The sequence below is a fragment of the Prionailurus viverrinus genome, chromosome B1 (genome assembly GCF_022837055.1).
Source record: "Prionailurus viverrinus isolate Anna chromosome B1, UM_Priviv_1.0, whole genome shotgun sequence".
NCBI classification, from domain to species: Eukaryota; Metazoa; Chordata; class Mammalia; order Carnivora; family Felidae; genus Prionailurus; species Prionailurus viverrinus.
In genome coordinates, this window is record NC_062564.1 from 70,916,430 (window position 1) to 70,936,276 (window position 19,847).

At 36.2% G+C, this 19,847-nt stretch overlaps 1 protein-coding gene across 2 annotated transcripts in view; it reads right to left on the reverse strand.

Moving 5' to 3' along the window:
• Window positions 1–19,457, reverse strand: part of GLRB (glycine receptor beta) — a 101,921-nt gene extending 82,464 nt beyond the window's left edge. For both annotated transcript variants that reach the window (XM_047854725.1, XM_047854724.1), the window contains exons 1-2: window positions 19,322–19,457; window positions 17,570–17,719 (exon numbers count right to left, since the gene is read on the reverse strand). In XM_047854725.1, coding sequence (XP_047710681.1) covers window positions 17,570–17,691 — 122 coding nt within the window. In that variant the 5' untranslated portion in view covers window positions 17,692–17,719; window positions 19,322–19,457. The remainder of the gene's footprint in view (window positions 1–17,569; window positions 17,720–19,321) is intronic.
• Window positions 19,458–19,847: the final 390 nt, after the last annotated feature.

Sequence of the window (19,847 nt, forward strand, 5' to 3'; positions counted from 1 at the left end):
AACTTTGTTTTAGTCACAGCTATAGCCCAAGCACCTAGATCAGGGCCCGGTACATATTAAATGCTCAATAAAGGGTAACTGAATAAACTAAATGATTCATTTTTAAAACATAAAAGAAGTAGACAGTATATCAGTTAAGTGTCAGAAAGAGATTGTTTGCTCTAAGTTGAAAATTTGCATTAAGAATTGTGAAATCTCAGAGCACCCGGGTGGCTCAGTTGTTTAGGTGTCTGACTCTTGATTTTGGCTCAGCTCATGATCTCATAACCTGGGATTGAGCCTGGCATCGGGCTCCACGCTGGCAGACAGAGCCTGAGTGCAATTCTCTCTCTCCCTCTCCTGTCCTTCTACCTCTCTCAAAATAATCTTAAAAAAAATAATAATAATTTTGAAATCCCAGAATATAATCATATAATGCACTCAAAATTGTAATGACTGTGCCTTCTTTTTTAAAGCTACCTATAAGACTACTCTTTTCATTTCCATTGATAAGACAGAATTGACTATACCTACCTAATTTTTATAAGCAAGAAGATGCACATTTCCAGAAGTTACTTACAGGAGTCCATCTTTATTATGGATACTTTAACTGTAGCTCCAAATGTCTATTTTACCTTTTTTCATATAATTCTTATTCTAGATAACCCAATCTATATTAGTACTATCAAAGTTCTAATTCCTGCTGCATTGCCAAATGCATTAGTCCAAAATTTTGAATATTTTGAATCAAAGAAACACATCTAAACTTTAAAAAATGAATTATATTTTTGGTAATTAATTACAAACAGTGCTTCTATGAACATTCTTGTACATATCTTTTGGTACACATACGTACACATTTCCACTGAGTATATACCTAGGAACAGATTAGCTGGGTGATAGAGAATATGAATTTCAGGTCTTGGATGCTGCTAAATGAGTCACCAAGTCTTGTACCAGTCCATACTTTTCATCAGCAGTACATGAGAGTTGTAGCTCACATTCTCACTACCACTTGGTATTTTCTTTTTTCTTTTTTTTTTTACTTTTAGCCATTCTAGTGGATGTGTAATAGCATGCCATTGTCATTTTAATCTGCATTTCCTTAGTGACCAATGAATATGCTTATTGACCTCTTGGCTATAGTCTTTTGGTCATTTTCAATTAGGTTGCCTGCCTTTTCCTTAATGATTTTCAAAAGCATTTTTTTTTTTATGTTCTCAATAAAAGTCTTTATTGGTGTGTGTGTCTGTGCATTTGGAAACAACCCAAATGCCTTCACAGGAGAATAAAGTGTAGTGATTCATATGACAGAATACAATGCAGCAATGACAGTAACAACTACTGTGACATTTAACACTGTTGATGAATCTCACAGATAAAACAAAACAAAAAAAAAGCCACTCGTTAAAGATATTTACTGGATTATTCCATTTATATGCAGCTGAAAAATAGGCAAATTTAACATACTGTATGGTAATCTTCAAAAAGGCAGTGAGTAATTGGAAGAAGAATGAAGTGGCTTCTCAAGTTTGAGTAACGTTCTATTTCTAGATCTGAGTGCTGGTTCCATGGTTAAATGTGAAAGGTAATTAAGTGGTTCACTTATGATTAGTGCATTTCTATATATGCATATTAGACTTCAAAGCGTGTAAAACAATACACACAACAACAACTTTTGTGTTTAAATATATGTGTATGTATGTGTACACCCACATGGACAGACACACACACGTATATACATATATGCACACACACACACACACACATGAAAAGAGAAACAGAGAGACTGCATAAAGCAATTAAAAGGTGATTCTGGAATTATTGGTAAGTTAAAACTAAAATTCTCTAATATTCTATGTGAAAGGGGATAAATACACGCATCCAAATTTGTTATAGTCACTAAAAGATAATTCCCTTTTGTATCTCTCAAGAACTGGACTATTGCTTTTTATCCCCTGAAAGCAGAGTCGAGGAGAACTGTGTGTTTTACACTTCATTTCCTTTGTAGTTATGCCTTTGTAGATCTTATTGTATGAGTACAAGCAGTATGAAAAAAAGAGTGCACAGATACTGTTTCCTGACAATAGTAGCTTAGAATGATTTCTTATTTACAAAACTCTATTGGTAACCAACATCCAAACTGAACACCATTAATCAAATGAATGACTATTTTTTATATGGTGGAACCCACATCAATGAACAGGAAGATTGTAAGACTGTGTCCTCAGAAACTGACATTCTGTTATTTAGATAAAACATCGATGAGTTTTAAATCTCAGTAAAATCCCACAAGCAAACCTAATGTGTTACTTGAAAGTGGTAAAAACATACAAAGGATAAGTGAAATGAAGGTAAAGAAAAATGAGTTCTCATTGGTGGAAATAACATCTAGATAAATACAAACTGGAAAGAAGGCTCATAAAACAAATTGCACTGAGAATCAGAAGACCTAAGTTTTACTTCCAGCTCCTAGCCTGTGGTATGCCTTAAGAAAGCCATTTCCTCCTGTGACCTCAGCTTTCTTATCTTCCAAATAAACGGAATGGACTATGATGCTGTATGACCAAAAAAAGAAAAAAGAAGTCCTAAAATACCCATGTGGATTAGATAACAAGAATACTACTAAATTTATGACCTTAAGAAAGCTATATAAACATGCTCCACAGCACAAACTTTTCACATGTAAAGGGAGAAGGATGCTGCCTCCTATATAGATTCATTGTATTAAAAAGGGTCATAGGTCAAGCACATGGCACCTGCCCTCACGTTGAGAGAGTGTGCCACATACGTTGTATTCACCCAAATCTTAGCATTCTGAATCTATGAAAAAGCTATGTCTAATAAAGTTACTCATATATTTTCTCCATGATTAGTTTTCCTGCCTATAATAATTAGCTTAAGTAATGATAGAAGAATGAGACCAAGAATAATATGAAATACGTAAAATTCCTTTGAACCTTTAAAAAGGTTTCAACAATACACAAATATAGGTAATCCACTTTGTAGAACTTTTACAGTTCAGAAAATACTTTCATATACAATTTCAAATTATACTATCAGAGAAGCTCTGTGAAATAGGTAGAGATAATTATTTCCAATTTACAGATAAGAAAATTGAGGACTGGAGAGGCAAAACAATTGCTTATTCAAGGTCACAAATGTATTAATCTGTTCTAGAACAGAACCATGGTCTTCAGACTCAGGACAACATTGTTTCCACATGTTAAAATCCCAAATAATCTTTTCTCCCCAAACTGTGAGAAATTCATAAATCTTATTGCTAATTCTTTCATTTTACAGATCAGGGTTATTAAAATGAAAAGTGACTTATCTGAGAACACACCACGAGTTAGTAACAGAGCAGAGCCCAATTCTTCTCCAGAATTTCAATCTAATTCTTCTTCCTCTTTATTAATTCAACTAATTTCACTTTAAATTTGGCATTAATTTCAATCATTTAATTGCACATAGAATAGGGCTTTCGTAGAGTAGGTAGGTGGCTTTTGAGGTGGGGTTGGAGGAGGAGGAGGCAGGTAACCGGTAAAAAAGGAGAGGACAAAGACAAAGTCAAGGCAGTGGTTACAGTATGCACAACAGCGCACAAAGGGACGTTTGTCAATGACAAGTTAAGTATGCCAAGAGCATGCTAGCGGTGTGGAATAGAAGTGAAAAGAGAAAGGGTCAGCCATAGTCAGAGAAATAAATGATGGGATATACACTGAGCATCACTGATCTGCTGACACTATAAAACAGTAGTTTTCAAGGTGCAGTCCACAAATACCTGAAGGTACCCAAGACCTTTTCTGGTGGTCCATGGAGTCAAAATTACTTTCATAAAAATAATAATTTTAAAAATATTATTTGCTTTGTTCCACTATACTGACATTTACACCGATGCCACAAAAGCAACGGTGGATAAACTGCGGTGCGCAAATCAAGAAAGTAATACTTATACGTATTAACAGTCCTTTACTTTTGCATGTTAGCAGTAAATAAATAAATAGTTTTAAAAACAGTGTTCCTGGGGCGCCTGGGTGGCGCAGTCGGTTGAGCGTCCGACTTCAGCTCAGGTCACGATCTCGCGGTCTGTGAGTTTGAGCCCCGCGTCGGGCTCTGGGCTGATGGCTCAGAGCCTGGAGCCTGGTTCCGATTCTGTGTCTCCCTCTCTCTCTGCCCCTCCCCCGTTCATGCTCTGTCTCTCTCTGTCCCAAAAATAAATAAACGTTGAAAAAAAATAAAGAAAGAAAAAAGAAAAAAAAATAAAAATAAAAACAGTGTTCCTAAGTAATATTCTTAAAGAAGCACTAAAATGCTAATTTTGTTGAATTTTGAAATTTAAATCCACACTGTCTTAATATTCTGTGTGAACAAAATGGGAAGCACCCACACAGAACATCGAACTATGCTAACAGGTCCAAAGAAAAGCAATTGGGTCACTGATGTTCTAGCCAAAGCAGACACTTCTTATGGAACACCATTTTCATGGAACAACACAGAAAAACTATGGTAATTTAGTCTTAGTTACTTAGCAAACAATTTTTCAAAAGTGAATCAAGAGCTTGTTAACTTTGAGAAAAACTGCAAAGAGCATAGTATTTGCTGCCAATAATACATTGGAAATTTTCACACAAAAATTGGAATTTTAGATAAGGTAATACTCACCATCACGAGCTTCAATACTTTGCAATACTTAACAGACTTTCCAGTGAGATTGGAAGTGACATTAGATAGATGTGATTTTTTGACATTGTATAATGAAATGTGTCAACATTTGCAAAACCCAGCATGCCAATATTTTCCTAATGGCCAATGGAGAATGTTATAAAATTATGTTACAGTCATTCACTGTAACTATAGTTAACAATATCATGCTGTATATCTGAAAGTTGCTGAAAGAGTAAATCTTAAAAATTCTCATCACAAGAAAAACAAAATTGTATAACTATGTGCTGGATATTAACTAAACTTACTGGGGTGAGCATTTCACCTTACTTACATATGCCAAATCATTATGTTGTACACCTTGGACTAACACAGTGTTATAGCCAGTTACATCTCAATGAAAATAGAAAAAAAACCAGAAATCAAATTGTTCCAAAAACAATTTAAGACACTAAAAAAATGTGAACAGTAATAAAACTAAGAAAGTATAAAAAAAAGGGGGGGAAACCAACAGATTTTTGTACAACAGAGAACAAAATGTTCACTGATCTGATTTCAGAATTAACACCGCAATTAACTTTTAAGAAATTATCACTTGTTAACTTTTAGCATGGCATTAAAAAAGAATATTCACAGCTATGAAAAGGCTATTAAAATAATCTTCCCTTTTCTAATTACATGTCTGTGTGAAGTCATACTTTTTTTACCTACTCCAATCAAAACAATATACCACAAAGCCAAAATGAGAATCTGGCTCTCTTCCATTAAGCCAGCAGGAAAGAGATATGCAACAATGTAAAACAACAGCCACTCCTCCCACTATTTTTGTTTGTTTTTGAAAATATAGTTCCTTTTCATAAAAATTAAGTTGCTTATGTTAAGATGTAATAAGTATAGTTAAGTGATTTAATTAATATTTTAAAAATTTGTCTCAATTTATAAGACAATATCAGTACATATAACTCAAACAAACTAAAGCTCTTTGTGGCCTTCAAAATGCTTCAGACTGCAAAGGGGTGCTAAGACCAACAGTTGGAGAGCCACTGCTGTGCAGTATGAACTAAAGTGGAGAAGGCAGGCTGGAGTTCAGGCAACTAGGTAAGCAATTTCAATAAAAGATTCGAGATGAAATGATGAGAAAATGACCAAGACCATAATAGCAGGGATGGGGAGAAGCAGCCAGATATGAGTCATTTCTAAACAGGAATCAATAGGATAAGTAACTGATGAGATGATCAGGGAGAGAGCTCATGGAAGAAAGATGCTTCTGCCATTTTTCATGAAAGGCTGAGTACAAAGTTGAGAAATGCAGATGGTAGAGCCGGCTTGATACATGAACTGAGGTCCAGCAGGAAGTTGAGTTCTGAGGGGAACCCACAGGAGTAGTTACGCCTAGAGATAAAGTTGTGTGGATAACCACAGATACAAGTAGAAATTACTCAGGAAAAAAACTGATGAGTAAGAAGCTAAAAGGACCAAGAATGAATACCTGGTAAAACCCAGTATTTCAGGATACACTAAAAAGGAATAGCTAGTGAAAGTGGCTAATCAGTTAAATCAGGAAAAAAGTTCCAAGAGTGAGTCAAGTGCTAGTAGCCAAAAGATGGATGATTAGGGTAGGAGACTGAGTCAGGATGTAGAAGACAATCATTAGTCCTTATCAAGTCATAGAAGGACTCAAAAGTCAATAGACTTGCTTAAAAAGAATAAAATATCTTTACCAAAAAGTACAATGGTAACAGGAGTTAATATTAACAGAGGAGTGAACATTAAGAATATTAAGTAGTACACATTGTTTCATTTCTTACCACAATAATGTATGGCTTTCATAATTCCAAGAAATTCAAGGAAAGGAAAGGAAAGAAATAATGAATAGCCTAGAGAAAGTATAGACCATTGTAGGCTATTAATTTAAGATACATGGTAGTGAACAGAGGGAAAAAACAAAGTTAATGAAATAGGAATACAAAAACTATACTAGGAAGGAAAAAACAAAAACAAAAATAAAAACTATACAGTAGGGGCGCCTGGGTGGCTCAGTCAGTTAAGCATCTGACTCTTGGTTTCAGCCCAGGTCATGATCTCATGGTTTGTGGGATCAAGCCCCAAGTTGGGCTCTGCATTGATAGCATGGAGCCTGGGATTCTCTCTCTACCTCTCTCTCTGCCGCTCCCTAGCTTGCACTCTCTCTCTCTCAAAATAAATAAACTTAAAAAAAAAAAAACTGCATATATTTTTTTTTCAGTTGAGAGACAATTTAGTATATTTGTAAGCCCTTGGGGGGGGGGGGGAAGCCAAAGAAAGAAAAGCAAATTGAAAACTCGGGAGAGCAGAGGTAAGGCAATAGAGGTAGGTCTCAGAAGAGAGTAGAGGAGATAGGACAAAAGGAAGTCCCTTTTCCTGTTATGTCACATGGAAAGGAGAAAAGAAAGGATAGTATAGGTAGCTTTAGAGTGAAGATAGGCACTGGGAGAGTTTCCACCCAATTACTTCTATTTGTTTGTCTTTGAAATAAACTAAGACTGTATGCTAAGACTCAAAGGGGTAGGCTCAAGGATAAAACAATTATTAGAGAGAGAGAAAAACAGAGACACTAAGGGCCAAGTAAAAGGATTATTGGAAACATTGTGAAGACCCAGCCAAGACTAGATCACCACACAAAATAAATCAGTACAGATTCTGAATAACTGAAAGCATCTACATCTGAAGAATTAAGCCAAAAATATCATAGTCAAATGAATACAAAATTCTGGGTGATATTGAAAAGTGTTGTAGTAAGAATTTGGATCATTTTGTCAGTCATGCCCATGGTGTAATGGAGAGCTAAATATTGATGCAAAAAGGCACTCATTACTCATCTACTCATTAATACATTGGTATTTTCTATGAGGTTATTCCCAGGAATCATGGTAGTAAACTTCCCTGAACAGTCATGAATCCATACTATTGTTCTCCTAAAAGAGGACCAATAAAGGTCAGATGTTTCAAGTTAACCAACATATTCTATTAGTGATTTAATCAGTGTTTTGCTGTTATTCCAATCAGAGCTCTAGAAATATTATTTCATATTTACATCATGTCTCGGAGGAGCTATTTGTATGTACATAAATTTGAATAATTTGCCTCATGAATTCTAAGCGTAAATTTCCATAAAATGTCTACGGTAAAAGAAATCCTTTATAAAAGGTTCTCTGCTTTGTGGAACACAGCAGTGTTCTGTCTCTTTCAGGTAGTAACACAATGAGAATAGAGAAGATCTCTGCAAATATACTCTGTGCTTTACCATATTACTGTATCTCCAAAAGAAAAAAAAAAGGCACATTTCTGTAAGTCAAATTCCTTAATGTACAAAAATTGGTACGCTAACAACGCAAACAATTCACCTTCTACATACATTAATCTACTTTGGAATACAATGAAATACATACATTTTAATAAGTCAACTCTGAAATTTAGCTCCCTTTGTAATTAACTTAGTCAAGAAACAGAATTTTGTGTATTCTTTTTCTGTTGGTAGGTTTGGCTGGTTTTTAATCTGAAAGCAAAAGAGGAACAAAAACAAAAGGAGTTAACCCTGAATATAAAGGTACCAAAAGAATGATAAATAAAACTTGATTAAGTCATAAAAGATACAGTTGTCATAAATGAATGATGGATGAGTGAAATTGGGAGACTACTGAAATCAAACTTTTCCCTATACAAATGAGTAGAGACCCCCCAAATTAGTGACTTATTCAAAGTCATAAAACCAATCAGCAACAGTTTTAACTGAGATACAGGAGTGTTCTTTCTCCCATATTACAATGCCTTGACCATCATGATTTAGCAGACATACAAAGGGAACTTTAAAGGTGTTACCTTTAATCCCAGTCCCAGTCAGCCACTGACCCATCAAAAGATTGATTTATATTATTTCTGTATAGTCAGTCACCCATTTTATTCCATTTGACTTGGCAGGCATAGTGGGGCTCTTATGCAAAGAATTTTGAAGTAGACAGAATATAAAATTGTGTATGTGTGTGTATACTATGCATGTGTGTGTATACACACACACACACACACACACACCTTCACATATATACTAAGTATATGTGTATATATGTATATACATTAAACTTTCACATTCTGCCTATTTTGAGATACTTTGCATAAGATTCTCATTATGCATACTAAATAAAAGTGTGTCTGTGTATACATTTGTTATATATGGTTAGAGTTAACATATTGTGTTAACCATAAATTGTAAACACTTGAGATATATGTATATATACATATTAGATGAGGGGTGTGTGTGTGTGTGTGTGTGTGTGTGTGTGTGTATGCATATATTTGTTAGAGTTAATACTATATATGGTTCAACAAGAAAATAAAAGATACCATATAAAGAGTATTATTATTAAATATAATCAAATATCAAAACATGCAGTATGAACAAAAAGACTCAAGAAGAGGGAGTTAAGATTAATTCTAGTCATAGACTCATGAAATCTTGGGTATGAGAACAACTTTTAAATTCTGTAATTTCCCAGTGAGGCTTGATTTGGGTAGTATCTCTACCCAAGCCACATTTTATTAGCAACAAAGAACTACCCAAAGAAATCAATTTTCTCTTTGGACAGTTCTATCATATCCTTTAAAATTGAACTTGTCTTCCTCTATGTTTCTCTTTGATCTCGGTTCTATAAGTCGACATCATGCAAAAGAAGTCTAGTTCATCTTGTGTAATAACTCCTCAAATAGCAGGTAACTACTCTTCTATTCTTCAAGGAAAACAACTCACAGTACAACCAACCAAACAACAGACTTTCATGTTCCTGCAAATCCTGATCATGATTCCTTAACAAATTCCCATGAAATTCTAACCATCGCAAATGATGGCAACCAGAATTCATACCCACCATGATATTAATACTTTTTTCTTTCTAAAAATAGTATTTCTATCAATGTCCAAGACTAAGTATTAAATAGCCAGCACATGCTATCAATTTATATTAACCTTATTCTCAACTGAAACTTCTAATTATTTTTAAAAATTTCATAAGGTAAGGTAATACTTGAGGTGAATCATGAAGGACGACTGAGACCTGCATAGATTAACCAAGGTGTTGTCATTCTAAACATAAACATGTCTAAGCATAAACAATGGCAAGAGTAGTTTAGGAGCAAGGGCAGATCAACCTTTCTAAAACTAGAGGGTAGTTTCACATAAAGTTTGGGATGTAAATTAGAGAGGCCCTTGAAAATCAAAGTAAAGAGTTTGCACTAGGATCCATCAGGCAAAAAGAAGACATTGTGGGTCTTGAACATAATATTAACAAGATGAAAATGGAAACAATATATAAGATGAGTAATAATGACCAGAGGAAAAATAGGGCAAATAATTAGAAAACTATTGAGGAAAAAAGTTCAAAATGATGGTAAGTAGAGATGCAACGAACATGAGAGATAGAGGAAATCATTCTAAGAGAAAGAAAGACAGGTTCCATTTAAGTTTCATGCCTGAGTAGCTAGAGTAATGAGGATGCCAGTTTCAAAACCTAGGAAATTATTTGGAAAGGGAAGATCATTAATTCACCTAATGGCAAAACAACAGCATGCCAGTAAGCTGGGATTGTTTAACAGGTAGTAAAAAAAAAATGCATAACTAAACATAAGTGACATATTCAACCTAGATGTGTTATGGTAATAATAATACAGACAATTTTCAATTGTATTCATTACAGAAATTACCCACACCCTTTTGCAATCAGCTTTTCATCTTTTGGCCACCACATTTATCTTGAATGTTTCCATCAGGAAGAAACTAGAACTAAACTAAAATCAATCCACTCTATTATAATCAATAGTAGGTAAGAAAATCAGAATAGGAAGAAAATAGCTAATATTATACTTAGACAACATGTAATAGCTTTGATTATTCAGTACATCTACCCTTCTACCACATATAACTGATATATACAAATGCTATCATTAAATGGTCAAATCTCTAAGAGACAAAAAAATTTCTCATAACATACCAAATGCTTTTACACATATAGTTGGTTTTTTTGTTTGTTTTTTTTTTTAGTTTGTGAACAAATTAATATAGAGAAGCCACATCGTTTACCATTATACACACAGAACCAAATTCCTTTGTCATGATTTTAAAAGTAGAGTACCAACAGTTTGGAGGAAAAAAGATGGGACTCATTTATGCTAACATGACTACACACTAATATAAATAATAGCAGCCCTCATCTAGTATCAATCAAGGGTATATTATTAAGTCTCCCCATATTTCAGATACAAGTATGGGCCAAAAATGGGAGAAAGGAAATTTTAAATTTAAGTTATAAACATATTAGTGCACTTACTATCATATATTGAAATTCAAACAGTCCTCAACAAATGGTAGAAGATTCCCTAGGCTCAGTGATGGCAAAAATGGCAGCATGTGCCAAAAGGTTACAGCCTGGCCAAATTCAGTATTTAAAAGTGACATTATGTCTGCTGATAGCACAAACAGAAGTGACAAGTAATGTTTTTTGTTGTGATAATTCTATTTTGTTTTGGTTTATTCAATCAAAAATTCTGAAAGTATACTATATATGTTCTGGTTTCATATATAATGAACATATAAATACAAATATATCAACATACACCACCTTCTTAAAAATTACGGCAGGTATGACTAGATCACTTAAATTTGCCATCCCTCGGGGCGCCTGGGTGGCGCAGTCAGTTAAGCGTCTGACTTCAGCCAGGTCACAATCTCGCGGTCCGTGAGTTTGAACCCTGCGTCGGGCTCTGGGCTGATGGCTCAGAGCCTGGAGCCTGTTTCCGATTCTGTGTCTCCCTCTCTCTCTCTGCCCCTCGCCTGTTCATGCTCTGTCTCTCTCTGTCCCAAAAATAAATAAACGTTGAAAAAAAAATTAAAAAAAAAATCTGCCATCCCTCAATCATTATTTGAGAACAGTAGCTTGACATATTTCTTCCTATTGGTTTAGATCAGAAAGGAGAAATATTTTCTGGGATTGAAAGACATACTTTAAAAGTATGATCGTTCATGAAATTCCAAGAAGAGATTCTACCACTGAAGGTTTTTAAATCCTTATTATTAACACAAGACCAAGATATATTTATTTTATATGGGTGGGCTTTCCAAGACAATGCACCAAAAATAAAGGCAGATCTGTTTAAATCTGCACTGAAACAAAATTTTCAAATGATTCTATCCCATTCTATTGGATAATAGTAAGGCTGTAATCAAATACAATATATAAAATCAAAGAATCTTAAAAGTATGACAAATTAAATTGACCTTAAGTATCACTATCTGGTCTAACCACCTATCCAATGTTCAAATTTTCTATAAAATATATCTGCCAAATAATTACCCTTCATGCTGAGTGCCTCCAGTTACTACTTATTTTAACTATTGGTGCCAAGCACCAAAATCTACTTTCTCATCCACATCAGAGTTTTTCAATGATTTGAAAACAACTTTCAAATACCTCAGTTTCTTCAGTTCTTCCTAGTATGACATGATATTAATTATTTCAATTGTTACTGCAATATTGATTAGCGCAATGCAGAAATCTCTGTAAATCTTGCTTCAAATAATATCATTCTACTAATACACTTAACATAAAATTGGTAAAATAGAAATACTAACTTCTTTAAGTAATGATATATACTCATTTGTATCATATATATTATATACATGTAATGCATATATATACATATATATTATATATATATATATATATATATAATTAACGTAGTATCTCATTTTTTCTTTCAAATGTTTTCTACCATATTTTCCCCATCCTATCCTTGCACAGGTGATTTCTTGACAAAAGTGCAATTTATACTTCCATCTTTTTTAGATTTAGCCCATCACTTTAACCCTTCAACATCACAGTGGATCCTAATTCTGTCTCAGATATTCACTATATGTTCCCAAATCACACGATCCTCAGTTTGGGTGTTTCCTCTGTATAGTCTTATTTTAGTCACTGAAAAAAATGTTAAACTTGATAAAGCCAAAATTTCACAAGGAAACATCATCCATTTTGGAGATGTTCCACTAATTACCCAGTTGTTAACTCATCTAGTTGTCCCTATATTGAGACTATATTTCTAAATATGGTCCATAGGGACTTATATAAGTTCCTTTCAAGTATCTTAACAAAACCCAGATATAATGACTTATATGAGCCAAAGATCTTTAGGTTTTTATTCATCCTTTAAACAAATTTTTATTGTATGTATATATTCTGTGATCTCTGATGATTGAGTCAATAAGACACTGCTCTCTAGGAGCTTACAATCTAGTGGGGAAAGCAGGCAATTACAACTGATGATTACCAAACAGTGTTATAATAAGCATGATAGGCAGTTGGGGAACTATGGAGGCACAGAGTGTCATTATCTAGATCAAATGATCAGATTAGGGAAGGTTTCCCAAGGTTTGAGATCTTTATGGAACAGTCAGATTAAAATTTGGTTATATGGGTGTGATGCTCTTCAGAGAGAGGTCTGGGCCAGACATACAGAGTTAGGTGTATTAAAAAGAAAACCACAGGCCCAAAATGGTGTCACTTAAGCCAAGTCACCAAATATAGACCTAATACCTAACCCAACTACATTTCAACGTCCCCTAAAAATGTAGTTTTAACTAGTCAGTCAGGAATGTTCTGATCAGCATCAATGAGGAATCTGTCACATGTGCCCTCTCCATTCCCCAAAAGATGAGATAATGCATCTAGTAAGATCCCTTCCCTCTAAGGGAATGTAGCCTTGCCTGAAATAATCCTTTTTTTGCTAAATAACGTCTTGCCACACTCTCCTTCCTGTAAAAACCTTCTATGTTGTATAACTCCTCAGAGCATCTCTGTACTTGCTAGATGGAATGCTGCCTGATTCATGATCTGCTACTAAACCAATGAGATGTTCAAATTTACTTGGTTGAATTTTGTTTTCTAAGAAGAGTCAAGAGTGAATAAGTGATATTTACAGCCATGGATTTAGACAAGACCACTGAGGCAGGAGTTAACTAAAGACAAAGCATTGGCATTTCAGGTAAAGGAAAGAACACTTCGAGAGGTGTGAAAGAGTAAGTGTGTATGAGATCTGACTCATATGTGTTGAGGTGGGAGGGGGACTGGGATAGCAAGATATTGCTGGAGATGCCTGGGTGGCTTAGTCGGTTGAGCATCCAACACTTGATTTCAGCTCAAGTCATGATCCCAGGGTCGTGGGACAGAGCCCTGTGTGGGGCTTCGTGCAGTGTGTGGAGCCTGCTTGAGATTCTCTTCCTTTGTCTCTCTCTCTCTCTCTCTCTCTCTCTCTCTCTCTCTCCCCCCCCACCCTCTTCCACATGTACGTGCTCTCTCTGTGCAAAAAAATAAAAGTGGTGGCAAATGGCTATTGAAAAAAAAAAAAAGAAGAAGAAGTAAAGAAAGATATTGCTAGAGGTGTCAGAGGCCAGCTTAGCAAGAGCTTTGAGTCTGAAGCCAAGAAACGAGAACCTTATATAGAAAGCTATGGAGGCGCTTAAGGGGCTCTAAGCATTGGAACTACTTGAGTAGACTGAAGATTCAGAAAACACACTCCAGTAAAATATGAATTAATGGAGGAAGACAAGAAGCAGGGAGACTAATAAAAAGTTCACCAAAACAGGTGGAGAAGAGTAATTAAAGTAGTGTGTCCACAGGGGAGTGAAAATGAAGGACATATTCCAGAGCTGATGAAGACTCTGAATTGAGAAGTCTTGGAGACTACTCAATTTGAGACACTAAAGTAGAAAGAGAATGTCTAAGGTGATCCCCAGTACTTCCGTTAGCAAAAGAGGTAGTGGTATCATTTGCTGGAAAAATGAACACGGTATTAGGAGTGGTGGGGAGGATTTCTGAACTCAGGTTTTATCATGTTGAGTTGAGCCCGAGGTCAAAATAAGTATGGCCACATAAAAATATTGGGAGTTATGGGTATGGCATTCTTCAAAGAAGTCTGAAATGGACACAGAGATTTAGGAATACAGTGAATAAATGGTAGTTACAGCCATAGATTTGGACAGAATCTCTCAGGCCGACTGTATAGACAACCAGAAGACAGACCAAGGAATGAAGGTTAATGTCAAATTCAAACTGGAAAATAAAAAGCTCACTATGTCCAAGGACTTAATCAAAATTATCTTCTCATTTACAGTTTATTTCTTATATTTTAAAATATATTAAATTTCTAAAATGTTTGAAAGGAGATTTATCAGATAGCTTGTCAATGTCATATGACTTTCACTTACACATCAAAAAACAACAGCATAAATTTATGTTACAGCATCTCAAAAAAATGTGAATTAAAAAAAAATAGTAAAAGAGCCAGGAAAAGCTTATGATATAATTCAAGCTCAACATCAAAATTGAACCCTAGAATGTTAAGGACCCCAAGTCTTTTATTTCTTCTACATTTTAAAACCTTTTTCTTCTTATATACAGTCTTGGTTGGGGGAAGGATATTATCACAACAGTGAAACAGAAAATTTGTGCTTGTGTTTGCTACACTCATACATTAACTGCCTATGTCTATACAACTCCAATGCCTCAACTCTACTAAAAAAAATTAAATAAAAAATCACTAAGGCTTCCCCATATTAAAGAGTATTATGATGTGATCTGAACCTAACTTTCATAATCTCAAATATTCCTCTTAGTCAAAATGTTTTATACTTTTCAACTTATATAAGATGGGCTAACTGGATCATCCTCTAGATACAAATGATTTGCATATTCTTTCACAGCACATTATTAAAGCTGAGGTTGTTAATCTGGATGTTCAAAGAAATTTAATATAATGGATCCAAACATAGCCAGAGAAAACTCTAGTCTTCTGAAGTTCACTGAATTCAGTGATAATAAGTCAAAATTCTTAATAAAATGCTCAAACAAAAAATATGTAAATCTTATTCTCCAAGGCACACTTACTTTTTAATAAGTCAGATTTTTGGCAGCATCACCATGGCAACTGTTAATAATGCTTTAGCTAGTCTCATAATTATAAAAAAAATAAAATACTAAAAAGTTTAAAATTGTGTTAGAAAATTTCAAAGATAAAATTTCAATTAATTACCAACACGTCTAAAATACTGTGATATGGGCTTACCAAGTGTATGTTGGGCCTTCTGCTTGAAGATATTCATATTCATCAGAACAGAACCTTTATGGTTTCACTCTTAATTAACCTACTAGATTTAACTTTAAAAATCTGTCTCAAGTATAGACACTTAAATATATAGCCATTTTATATATAAGACAATTTAACAGCATAATTCTGAAAAGGGATAGAATGTCCTCTAAAGAACTCATGTAAGATACATGGTAGTTCTCAGGCTTGGTGTTGGCATCTTCAGAACTCTCTTAACTCATGACAGTTGATGGGGAAGGCAGAAGGAAGAGGAAAAGAGCCCTGTGAACCTCCACATATAGAGACCTGACTGATTGAAGTTGGCTTGATTCCACACACAGGATGACCATGACTGTTAAGACATACGCAACAGTTTGTACCAATATGCCAACAATCATCAAATAAATGGTTAATACAAAGAATATCTAAAACATGAGAATGTGTCCTTTCACTTGGGAGGAGTAAGGCCTGCCAATGTCCAGTTCCCTAAAATGCTTATCTCCTGGTTGTGACACCAAGGCTCTTGACATTGAAGAACAGTGATAGTTGCAGATGGCAATTATTCCTGAACCTGCTCCATCAGATACCTCATACCCAGTTGGGCAAATGGCCAAGGAGGGGCACATGAGTAGAATTCAGGGCCATCCTATTACACACCCAGAAATCTGGTCCTGACATCAGACTGTGCAGCACTGAAATAAGCAGCAGGACTATTAAACCTGAAAACCAGCAGATACTTCTAAATAGGGAAATTTATTTAATTCTAGACTTTGATGTGGATCATGATACTGTCTCCAGACTTTTAGTCTCACATACTCATATAAATACCCATTCCAAAAAACAATTTTAATAGCCTTTCTTTATAAAATAAACTTCCTAAAATGTGCCTTAACATCTCTTACAAAGTATCTACAAACTGTAATAGTCTACCTTTAAATGATGTTGATCCTGAAATTACCCATGATCAAAATACCCATGGCATTTAAAAAAATCTTAATTCAAAACTGACCTATAACAACAAATTAACTTTTATTTCAGACCACCACATATATTATTACCTAAAAACACATTATACTGGTGTAAGTTGTTTGCTTACACACTGTTCAATTGCTCTAACCATTAGGTACTATTTGCTGTTATTCACCAGCAATATTAACCCTTCCTATTTAAAAAAAAAAAAAAAAAAAAAAAAAAGAGTCCAATCCACAAAAGGAGGAGTGGGTGATTTGGATTTGTTTTCATGTTTTTTTGAGAAATAACCTAATCTCCTAATCTAAGTCCTTTGCAGAAAAGTACTGAAAAAGAAAACTGATCTACCATGTGAATTTTCTTCTTCCATGTATCAATATAAACTAAATACACCTTAAAATCCTATTTTAGCTATCTAATTTTTAAATTAATATTCATTTTTAGGAATATTTTTTAAAACCATCTTTTTGAACTGGTATTTGCTCAAAACACAGAATTCCAGTATCTAATTATAGTTGCATATTTAGGGTTGAAAGAAATAGTAATGCTTTTTTCTAATTTTATAAAAGATGGATAGAAACCATATAATCCCAGAACATGAACAAAACTTTATAAAACTTTACCTTAAACACTAGGAAATAGCTATCACGTGCTAAACCTCTCTTGTGAAACCAATGGGTACATATTCTGATATGAAAAGTTTTGCTGATATGTGTTTTAATAAACCACCTTACTTTGATAAAAAATGCAATAACATTTCTCCATATAAGAATATAAGACATGAAGAACGTACGATGGGCATAGATACTGCTTCTTTTTCCCCTTCCCTTTCTTTGAAGACTTCTCTTTAGAATAAGCTTCTTCAACCCACAAGGAAATTAAAATAAAAAAGGCAATCGCCAATAAAAACTTCATCTTGAAAGTTAAATTTCAGGAGATCAATCTACAAGAAAGAACAAGAAAATGTTTACATTAAATGATAACAATAGGACTCTACAGAGTAGACCATGACTACCCAATGGCCAAGGGCATTTATATGTGAAAGTTTCATTGCTCAAACCTAAGTGGTAAGCCTTCATTATACATGTGTGATGTTTAGTAGTAAAAGTTAAATAGTGATTCACAGAAATATAATCCCAATGTTTAGAAAGCTACCTGGAAGGATGTTTAACACAGTGTTAAAAGGTTATCTTCTTCTTGTACATTGGATTCTTTATTTCCTTTTTAAATTTCTATATTGTTTGAATTTTGCATGTACATTTTTTTTCAAAAATAATAAAACTACTCTAAAGGAAAAGATAATTCTAAATATTAAAGAACTGATAGAGATAAAAAATTAGTACCAAAAGTTTCACACTTTATATTCATTGTTTTTTACTTATATGCATTAAATTTGCAAGTTACATTTTACTCAAAATAGGATCATAGTGATTTAAGTTAGCTTGTTGGCTTTCCCACTTTCGTGTTACTAACATTTATCATCAAGATGATTTTCGACTCCACAAATTCTGTAACATTATATGAAAAAAATAGCAAGTGTGGTCAGACCCTTCCAAATAATCTTTTCAGTCCTATTTTAATAACATTCTCTATGCTCAAATGAGAATTATATTCTTGCCGGTCCCATGCATTAACAAAAGGGAGAGAAAGAGAGAAAGAAAAAAAAACTTTAAGCATCTAGTGACACTGGAATATTTAAGCCTCTTTTGCAGTCCTTCATTTCCAAACCATAAATTGTTTCCCCATCATTGTTTTCTGCAGACTAAGAGATCTATCATAATCCTCAACACTAACTTAATTCCTATCTCACCTGGATAATTCTCCTTCTCCAATGTCATAATTTGCATCTCCCTTTCTCCCAGGAACTCTCATTTTCTCCCATCTATCCTTTACAGCCCCTGAGGGAAGCCAGAAGGGCTTCTTCCCTGGTTCTCTCTACTGAGGACAACAGAGGGGGCTTATCAGGCCAAGGGCAACAACAGAAGCTCTCCTCTGTCAACTTCCAGCATTGGACGCTCCCTTCCCCATCCTACGGTGGCATCTGCTTCCAGACACCTTTGCCCACAGCAGCAGGTACTTCTCCCACCTTCATTCTTCCCCGGGAAATCAGGAGGGCCATCCTTAACGGGCTGAAGGGTCGACAGAAATCCAAGCCTACGCTCTCTGTCTTCACCTCCAACCTTTCAAAGGGGACAACTGCAATGACTGAAGGAGCTTCACAAACAAAACAACGCAAGGAGCCCTCCCCGCAAATCCTGCGTTCCCCCAACGCCCCCCCAGTTCTCTGCATCCCTCCTTCCGGAGCGTATCCGCGGACGCCACCGCATCCGTGACCCGGCTGCCGGGCGCCCCGTGCCCCTCTCCCCGCGCAGGGCAGCGCTCACCTCCTCCCCCTGCACGCCGCAGTGCTCCCCGCGCCTCCCAGGCTTGACCCGGTCTCTCCGCAGAGCATTTATTCCGGTCCCCAGACCACCGCCGCCGCCCACTCCCCGTCCTCTCTGCCCCCCACCCCTACCCCCAGCCGAGTGGAGCCCCTGACTCTTACCCGAGGCGCCCCCGCCCGCAGCCGCCAGGCGAGGACGCGGCGGCGCGGGGCCCAGACGGCGGTGGCTTCTGGGGGTGCGGCGGGCGCAAAGCGGGGGCAGCTGCGTCCCCGCCGCCCGCGCCACCGCCGAGCTCGGCTGACGCGCCTGCTCGGGCCGCCGAGCCTGCGCCGTGCGTGGCGCGCCGCTGCCGGGCGTCCGCAGCCGCGCTCGGGGACGCTGCGGGTCGCGGGCCGCGCTGCCGAGAGCCGGCGCGGCTGGCCCGCGGGACAGCCGGCTGGCGCGACGGCGGGCCGGCGGGCCGGGAGGAGGGAGAAGGTGTTCCGACCGAGCGTGGAAGGACGTCACAGCACCTTCCCCTCCAGGCCCTGGAGGGGGTTCTGTGAAATGTAGTCCCCCTGCAGGGGACTAGAAACGACGGGCGCGGGGAGGGGGGTGGGGGGGTGAGGACCAGTTTGGGGACAGAAGGAGACAGACCTTTCAAGGAGCTGAAATCGTTTAGGGTCAACTTTTGATCACTAGTTACAA